Below are 8790 nucleotides of genomic sequence, written 5' to 3'. Positions count from 1 at the left end.
GTATAGCACTCGGTCATAGCCTTTAATTTCATAAGGCATTTTGACGATTTGAGTGGTGGGTCCTAGGTCTGCCATTGGAGCTTAACAAGCAGTTGGCCAAATTAAGTTTTGTAGATGCTCAGCTTTAGCAAGATGTCACTTTGTTGGTGAGAATGGGAGACCTTACTAAAGCAAACGGAGCACCAGTTTAGTAGAGGGTCCCTTTAAACCAGACTATAAACAGTGTTTGAGACTCAGCTAACAAAAGCCAGAGAAACAAGAATCTTGAAGTTACATGCAGTTTATTAAAATCACTGAATTCACATGACCAGAGTAACTTCTCCACTAGAAACCACCGTCTGTCCACTCGAGATGGTCTTGGCATGAGTGTCTCTCCCTGCAGGAGAAGTTGGTAAAAGCGTGAGGGGCATTTCAAAAACACTCGTTTCATCAAGTTAAGTTACAGCAAGTACTCACTCTTCCTGGTGCAGCTTTGCTCACAGGAGCCAGAAGAGGGATGACACACCTCTGTACTGCAGTGGATGAAGATCTGAGAGGGGAAAAGAGTTAAGCCATAGAATCCATTTAAGAATTAAGTGTAATATTAAGGGTTCAGGAAGAGCTAGAGAGCATACGGTTTCCTGCAGAGGAGCTGGATCTACAAATGTGAACATCTTCACAACAAAGCGCTTGTAGTGGGTTGGGAACTGAAGACCAGATGAGCCAGTCACTGGAACCAGTGTGGTCAGATAACGGTCATCCTGGTAAGGGCATCTGAAAGGGAAAGAGGTTAGAAAGTGTCTCCCAGCAGACTAACTGGATAAAGATTGGCATTACACTCACCCATCGATCAGAAGGTCCCACTGGGGGAGACTGAGTGGACTGGGGGTTGAAGTCGCCCAACAATGTCCCAGTATCAGGAAAATGTTGGGGTCAGTCCTCTCCATAATGCGCACCTCAACATACACAGGCTCTCGCAGGACTTTTGTGACAGGATAATCAGCATCACTGTAGTAGGACGTGTAGGCCTCATCCCCTGAGGAACACTGGGGTTTAAGCGGACTCAAGTTTGAAAGGCTTTAGGAAGACACAGGACAAGACCTTACCTTCAGCACAGCCTTTGGTGACACATTGGCCATTGGCCAGTCTGAGCTCCACCCTGAGAGGTCCAGGAGCAGCTACTGGTGGAGGTGGAGGAACAGAGTTGACCTCCACAACCAGAGCTTCAACAGAAGTTCCAGAGTACCTACACTGGAAGAGAAGCCTGGACAACAGACGGTGAGCTTGTAGCATTTATCAGAGATTAAAATTCACCCAAGTCATAGATCACTTACTCAAAGTGACTGTCCCTTGTGATGGCACCGAACGGTCCAATCCCTACTTCATATGAGGAGGTCATGCTGTTCTCATACACCACATATCCACTATCCTCCTGTGAATAGGAACAGTGTTAGCATCCAGTCCATCATAAGCAAAGCAGAATAACACCAGAAGCAGCTGCTCACCATCATGCTCGTGCCACATGCGGTCACAGGGAACTGGTATATAGCAAAAGAAGGTGTGGACTCCACAGGACCGCAAGGTGGGTCGTTTCCACCCAGTAGACGAACCGAATCCAGACTCAGTCGAGGCAGAGTAACGTCTCTAGACACCACTACCACAAACTGACCATCTCTAATACACTGGACAGTCACTGGAACAAGGGTACAAGAGAAGGTTAATTCTGAGAATCTGTTTAACATCAACCGAATAAGACCGAGAACACTTACCTGCTCTTCCATAGTAACACTGCTGTCCATTAAAGCAGCAGTTCATTGCGTCACACTCAGCACCACTGATCCCAGGTTGTCCGCATTGGATTTGCTCATAATCAGCTACAACACATTTATCAAGGGGCTCTGCCTGCGCCACTGGCTTCTGAAGCTGAAACTGCAGAGGAAACCGCTGGTCAGTTTGCTGTTGAACTAGCTTCTGAAACCGCTGGTCAGTTTGCTGTTGAACTGGCTTCTGAAGCCGCTGGTCAGTTTGCTGTTGAACTGGCTTCTGAAGCCGCTGGTCAGTCTGCTGTTGAACTGGCGTTTGCTGTTGCACTAGCTTCTGAAACCGCTGGTCAGTCTGCTGTTGAACTGGCTTCTGAAACCACTGGTCAGTCTGCTGTTGAACTGGCTTCTGAAACCACTGGTCAGTCTGCTGTTGAACTGGCTTCTGAAACCACTGGTCAGTCTGCTGTTGAACTGGCTTCTGAAACCACTGGTCAGTCTGCTGTTGAACTGGCTTCTGAAACCACTGGTCAGTCTGCTGTTGAACTGGCTTCTGAAACCGCTGGTCAGTCTGCTGTTGAACTGGCGTTTGCTGTTGAACTAGCTTCTGAAACCGCTGGTCAGTCTGCTGTTGAACTGGCGTTTGCTGTTGAACTAGCTTCTGAAACCGCTGGTCAGTCTGCTGTTGAACTGGCTTCTGAAACCACTGGTCAGTTTGCTTTTGAACTGGCATTTGCTGTTGAACTAGCTTCTGAAACCACTGGTCAGTCTGCTGTTGAACTGGCTTCTGAAACCACTGGTCAGTTTGCTGTTGAACTGGCTTCTGAAACTGCTGGTCAGTCTGCTGGAACATCAGAGCTTGAGTGTTCTGGGGCAGATCATTCCGCTGAGGAACAGCATGACACAAAGCACAAACTGCCAAAATCTGACCCAAACCCCAACTTCCAGCCATTGTTCAATAGCTAGTCACAAAGTGGAGAGACTGCCCTTTGGTCTTTTTGTACTCTACAGATTTCAGCTAATTAATGATAGCTCCTCCCTCTTCATTAACTGTAATGATTCGCCAGACTTGCACAAGTGGGAGTTTATATATCATTGGTTCTCAAAGTTCAAGTTTTCTTTCTTATTTTGAATATGGATATAGATACAAACTTAAGCTGAATTCAGGAAATCTTACTAACTTTACCATTTCTGTCATATAATTATTTATGGAAGAACTAGTATGGTAGCATGCACTCCCGATTCAGCCTTGGTCTTATCCTTTGTACTACACTGGTTGAATAGAATTGGTACTTTAACAGTGGGGAATGAAACTGGGGGAATGAAATACACTATACAATTAAAAGAACTTGACTTCACTTTCAAAAGCACTGAACTTTTGAAACTTTGGAGCTAAACTCTGCAGGACTCTGGCCTTCCAGGAACAAGTTTGGTGACCCCTGATCTAGGATTTGGCTTTGTTTGCGTGTGCAGACCGATCGTTGTGTATGACATCGATTCCTTATGTTTTCGAAACTCTCTCGTGGTACTTTTAATCAAAGCAATATAGAAATCCTGCCCAGGACACGTCTGGGAAAAATGGTTGGAAACAAATGCAACAGGTAAATTCTTCAACTGAAACATTCTGTGCACCAGCTTTGATTGCTTTTGGCGCTGGGGTCAAAGGAGCCAGTCAAAGCGTCTTTGTCCTAGCTTTCTAAAACCAGTTTGGAAATTCTTGAATTAAAAGTTACTACTATAATCTAAATATTTTATGTGTAAGGTTCCACCCGCCAGCCCAAACAGTGGAATCCAGCGGCCTGCTCGTAGGTTTAATGCATGTTCGGTCTTTTACTTGCGCCTCTGAATTTATCTGGATTTAGTTTCAATTTTAGTCTAGCTCCGCATTCAATCTGACTCCAATTTCAAGTGATCATTAAATTTAGGCAATATTCTTAATTAAAAACTGATCACAGATATCGATTGTATATTAATTTATATATTTGATTATTCTGGAAATCCCATACTTTCAAATTTTCATTCATTAGGGACCAGGTCTCGCACAGGATTTACACTTTGGCCGATTTTAGTGAATCCACGGACACAAACTCGTCAGTTCTGCATACTCATAACAAAAAGTGTATTTTTTCCTATAACCACGAGAGCTACACCGTGTTAAGCCAGTGACAAACAGAAATCCAAAGTCCCTCACGGCGTTCCCCATGGTTCATCCATTGGTGTGCAAGGAGTGAATTCATTTCCTTATAAATTTAATTCTGAGGCCAAAACTCAGGAACTCTCGCAAAGACAGATGCCATGCAATAAAACCATGAAACTAATCTGGAGAAGAGATCTCCAAAGAGAACAAACAACACCACCCTGACCAAACTTATCTCCTTGATCATTTACCACCCCCTTCTCCCCCCTGCCCTCTCTGCCTCTCCTCCCTCACTCTTCTTCCCCAAAAAGCAAGGATATCCACATGCCCTATGTGTTAGACTGTATCTTGTGAATATACTGTTTTTAGTATATAGTATATAGGAAAGTATGCAGGCGCAGTTATAACCACTCTGCACCCTCTGAATAAGTTCAGAACTGACAAGTTTGTGTCCGTGGATTCACTATCGGTCAAAGTGTAATTCCTGTGCGATACCTGGTCCCTAATGAACGAAGAATTTAAAGTATGGGATTTCCAGAATAATCAAATATCTAAATTAATATACAATCGATGTCTGTGATCAGTTTTTAATTATAAATATTGTCTAAATTTAATGATCACTTGGAATTGAAGTCAGATTGAACACGGAGCTAGACTAAAATGACAGAAGTACAGAGTTAACTTAAGTTTTCAATATTTCTCATAATACAAGGGGCTACTGTGAAATTCACACCAATTTACCCATCACACAGAGACCTTTAAAATGACACCAAACATGAAAGGGGACAAACAACATTCACAAGATATAACACTTGTGGCATATGGATATTCTTGCTTTTGGGGAAGAAGAGCGAGGGAGGAGAGTCAGAGGCAGGGGGTCGTAAAAGAGCAAGGAGAGAAGTTTGGTCAGGGTGGTGTTGTTTGCTTTCTTTGGAGATCGGTTTTATTGGTCATGATCAATGTTCCCTCGAAATTTTTCTTGCTGAGTAAAACTTTTCTTTATTGGGCAGAGATTTCAGACACCTGAGCAAAAATACTCTTTATACCAGACCTGTACAGCGCGCACAAAAACGTGTGTGAATTTTAACTTTAATTTGCCATTTATATTTGATTTGACCCTTGATGTAACTAAATGTACATTTTCGGTTACCCGAAAAAACATTTTTACAGTATAATACAATGTCGTTCAAAAGTTTGGAATCAGTAAAGTTCTTTAATATGCTTTAAAGTGTTATTTATTCCTGTGAAGTAAAGCTGTAACTTCTGCGCGGAAGTGCACGGCTTAGAGGGAACATTGGTCATGACTGACCATCACTGCACACCAGCCAGGAAGCAGGAATGGTGTTAACACTGGCCAGAGAAATCCGTATAGCACTCGGTCATAGCCTTTAATTTCATAAGGCATTTTGACGATTTGAGTGGTGGGTCCTAGGTCTGCCATTGGAGCTTAACAAGCAGTTGGCCAAATTAAGTTTTGTAGATGCTCAGCTTTAGCAAGATGTCACTTTGTTGGTGAGAATGGGAGACCTTACTAAAGCAAACGGAGCACCAGTTTAGTAGAGGGTCCCTTTAAACCAGACTATAAACAGTGTTTGAGACTCAGCTAACAAAAGCCAGAGAAACAAGAATCTTGAAGTTACATGCAGTTTATTAAAATCACTGAATTCACATGACCAGAGTAACTTCTCCACTAGAAACCACCGTCTGTCCACTCGAGATGGTCTTGGCATGAGTGTCTCTCCCTGCAGGAGAAGTTGGTAAAAGCGTGAGGGGCATTTCAAAAACACTCGTTTCATCAAGTTAAGTTACAGCAAGTACTCACTCTTCCTGGTGCAGCTTTGCTCACAGGAGCCAGAAGAGGGAGGACACACCTCTGTACTGCAGTGGATGAAGATCTGAGAGGGGAAAAGAGTTAAGCCATAACAGAATAACAGCAACAGAATAAGACCGAGAACACTTACCTGCTCTCCCATAGGAACACTGCTGTCCATTAAAGCAGCAGTTCATTGCGTCACACTCAGCACCACTGATCCCAGGTTGTCCGCATTGGATTTGCTCATAATCAGCTACAGCACATTTATCAAGGGGCTCTGCCTGCGCCACTGGCTTCTGAAGCTGAAACTGCTGAGGAAACCGCTGGTCAGTCTGCTGTTGAAGTGGCGTGGTTGGCGGTTGAAGTGGCGTGGTTGGCGGTTGAAGTGGCGTGGTTGGCGGTTGAAGTGGTGTGGTTGGCGGTTAGAGTGGTGTGGTTGTTGGCGTGGTTGGCGGTTGAACCGGCGTGGTTGTTGGCGTGGCTGGCGGTTGAACCGGCGTGGTTGTTGGCGTGGCTGGCGGTTGAACCGGCGTGGTTGTTGGCGTGGCTGGCGGTTGAACCGGCGTGGTTGTTGGCGTGGCTGGCGGTTGAACCGGCGTGGTTGTTGGCGTGGCTGGCGGTTGAACCGGCGTGGTTGTTGGCGTGGCTGGCGGTTGAACCGCGTGGTTGTTGGCGTGGCTGGCGGTTGAACCGGCGTGGTTGTTGGCGTGGCTGGCGGTTGAACCGGCGTGGTTGTTGGTTGAACTGGCGTGGTTGTTGGTTGAACTGGCGTGGTTTGCGGTTGAACCGGCTTCGTTGGCGGTTGAACCGGCTTCGTTGGCGGTTGAACCGGCTTCTGAAACCACTGGTCAGTTTGTTGAACTGGCTTCTGAAACCTCTGGTCAGTTTGCTGTTGAACTGGCTTCTGAAACCGCTGGTCAGTTTGCTGTTGAACTGGCTTCTGAAACCGCTGGTCAGTTTGCTGTTGAACTGGCTTCTGAAACCGCTGGTCAGTTTGCTGTTGAACTGGCGTTTCCTGTTGAACTGGCGTCTGAAACCTCTGGTCAGTTTGTTGAACTGGCTTCTGAAACCGCTGGTCAGTTTGTTGAACTGGCTTCTGAAACCGCTGGTCAGTTTGTTGAACTGGCTTCTGAAACCGCTGGTCAGTTTGTTGAACTGGCTTCTGAAACCGCTGGTCAGTTTGTTGAACTGGCTTCTGAAACCGCTGGTCAGTTTGTTGAACTGGCTTCTGAAACCGCTGGTCAGTTTGCTGTTGAACTGGCTTCTGAAACCGCTGGTCAGTTTGCTGTTGAACTGGCTTTTGCTGTTGAACTGGCTTCTGAAACCGCTGGTCAGTTTGCTGTTGAACTGGCTTTTGCTGTTGAACTGGCTTCTGAAACCGCTGGTCAGTTTGCTGTTGAACTGGCTTCTGAAACCGCTGGTCAGTTTGCTGTTGAACTGGCTTCTGAAACCGCTGGTCTGTTTGCTGTTGAACTGGCGTTTGCTGTTGAACTGGCTTCTGAAACCCCTGGTCAGTTTGCTGTTGAACTGGCTTCTGAAACCGCTGGTCAGTTTGCTGTTGAACTGGCGTTTGCTGTTGAACTAGCTTCTGAAACCTCTGGTCAGTTTGTTGAACTGGCTTCTGAAACCTCTGGTCAGTTTGTTGAACTGGCTTCTGAAACCTCTGGTCAGTTTGTTGAACTGGCTTCTGAAACCTCTGGTCAGTTTGTTGAACTGGCTTCTGAAACCGCTGGTCAGTTTGTTGAACTGGCTTCTGAAACCGCTGGTCAGTTTGTTGAACTGGCTTCTGAAACCGCTGGTCAGTTTGCTGTTGAACTGGCGTTTGCTGTTGAACTAGCTTCTGAAACCTCTGGTCAGTTTGTTGAACTGGCTTCTGAAACCGTTGGTCAGTTTGCTGTTGAACTGGTGTTTGCTGTTGAACTAGCTTCTGAAACCGCTGGTCAGTTTGCTCTTGAACTGGCTTCTGAAACCGCTGGTCAGTCTGCTGTTGAACTGGCTTCTGAAACCGCTGGTCAGTTTGCTGTTGAACTGGCGTTTGCTGTTGAACTAGCTTCTGAAACCTCTGGTCAGTTTGTTGAACTGGCTTCTGAAACTGTTGGTCAGTTTGTTGAACTGGCTTCTGAAACCGCTGGTCAGTTTGCTGTTGAACTGGCTTCTGAAACCGCTGGTCAGTTTGCTGTTGAACTGGCGTTTGCTGTTGAACTGGCGTTTGCTGTTGAACTGGCGTTTGAAACCTCTGGTCAGTTTGTTGAACTGGCTTCTGAAACCGCTGGTCAGTTTGTTGAACTGGCTTCTGAATCCACTGGTCAATTTGCTGTTGAACTGGCTTCTGAAACCGTTGGTCAGTTTGCTGTTGAACTGGCTTCTGAAACCGCTGGTCAGTTTGCTGTTGAACAGGCTTCTGAAACCGCTGGTCAGTTTGCTGTTGAACTGGCTTCTGAAACCGCTGGTCAGTTTGCTGGAACATCAGAGCTTGAGGGTTTCTGGGCAGATCATTCCGCTGAGGAACAGCATGACACAAAGCACAAACTGCCAAAATCTGCCCCAAACACCAACTTCCAGCCATTGTTCAATAGCTAGTCACAAAGTGGAGAGACTGCCCTTTGGTCTTTTTGTACTCTACAGATTTCAGCTAATTAATGATAGTCCCACCCTCTTCATTAACTGTAATGATTCGCCAGACTTGCACAAGTGGGAGTTTATATATCATTGGTTCTCAAAGTTCAAGTCTTCTTTCTTTCTTCTTTCTGATTCGCCAGACTCACACAAATGGGAGCTCATGCAACTGGGTGATTCTCATTGGATCTCAAGATTCAATTCTTATTTTTCCCATTTTGAACATAAATGTTCAAACTTAATTCAAAATATATGATTGTAATTGGTTCTTAAATTCTGTTAACATGGTGTTTCTTGATTCCAATGTCATATTGACAACAAATAAGAAAGGTTCAAGCCCAGGTTAGTTACTGGAACTAGCCAATAGTAGATGTTCAACTTTGGTGCCGTTGTCCTCACCACTCACTGCAGACAGGTGTGCTCTAACAGATATGACGAGAATACTATTTTAAGCAGTAAATTATTTTAAGTATATGGAAGCTTAT

General features: G+C 45.2%; 2 protein-coding genes across 3 annotated transcripts; both read right to left on the bottom strand.

Annotated features, from left to right (window-relative positions):
- Positions 1-461: 461 nt before the first annotated feature.
- Positions 462-2721, bottom strand: LOC131527600 (zona pellucida sperm-binding protein 4-like). The gene is made up of 6 exons (XM_058756808.1): positions 1749-2721; positions 1485-1672; positions 1314-1411; positions 1086-1243; positions 823-1015; positions 462-753 (listed from the first exon to the last, which is right to left on the bottom strand). Exons 1-6 carry the CDS (start codon positions 2689-2691, stop codon positions 477-479), a joined length of 1857 nt encoding a protein of 618 aa, XP_058612791.1. The 5' UTR covers positions 2692-2721; the 3' UTR covers positions 462-476.
- Positions 2722-5356: 2635 nt separating this feature from the next.
- On the bottom strand, positions 5357-8283 carry LOC131527597 (bromodomain-containing protein DDB_G0280777-like). Of its 2 annotated transcripts, XM_058756806.1 has the most exons (4): positions 6601-8283; positions 5838-6564; positions 5699-5771; positions 5357-5618 (listed from the first exon to the last, which is right to left on the bottom strand). In XM_058756806.1, exons 1-2 carry the CDS (start codon positions 8253-8255, stop codon positions 5943-5945), a joined length of 2277 nt encoding a protein of 758 aa, XP_058612789.1. In that variant the 5' UTR covers positions 8256-8283; the 3' UTR covers positions 5357-5618; positions 5699-5771; positions 5838-5942. The 2 variants fall into 2 exon arrangements, with proteins under 2 accessions (XP_058612789.1, XP_058612788.1); XM_058756805.1 differs by having other exon boundaries at positions 5369-5618; positions 5838-8283.
- Between the last annotated feature and the right edge of the window lie 507 nt (positions 8284-8790).

Source organism: Onychostoma macrolepis, chromosome 20, assembly GCF_012432095.1.
Source record: "Onychostoma macrolepis isolate SWU-2019 chromosome 20, ASM1243209v1, whole genome shotgun sequence".
NCBI classification, from domain to species: domain Eukaryota; kingdom Metazoa; phylum Chordata; class Actinopteri; order Cypriniformes; family Cyprinidae; genus Onychostoma; species Onychostoma macrolepis.
The sequence above is the reverse complement of the archived record's forward strand: the minus strand, read 5'-3'. Positions and strand labels throughout refer to the sequence as shown.

What these genes read in the sequence shown, in the direction of transcription:
- LOC131527600 (XM_058756808.1), bottom strand. Translation starts at nt 2,691, where the DNA reads ATGGCTGGAAGTTGGGGTTTGGGTCAGATTTTGGCAGTTTGTGCTTTG. An exon ending in ACAAGGGACAGTCACTTTGA is followed by an intron (nt 1,244 to 1,313) that starts GTAAGTGATCTA and finishes TCTGTTGTCCAG; the next exon opens with GCTTCTCTTCCAGTGTAGGT. An exon ending in CACCAAAGGCTGTGCTGAAG is followed by an intron (nt 1,016 to 1,085) that starts GTAAGGTCTTGT and finishes AGTGTTCCTCAG; the next exon opens with GGGATGAGGCCTACACGTCC.
- LOC131527597 (XM_058756805.1), bottom strand. Translation starts at nt 8,255, where the DNA reads ATGGCTGGAAGTTGGTGTTTGGGGCAGATTTTGGCAGTTTGTGCTTTG.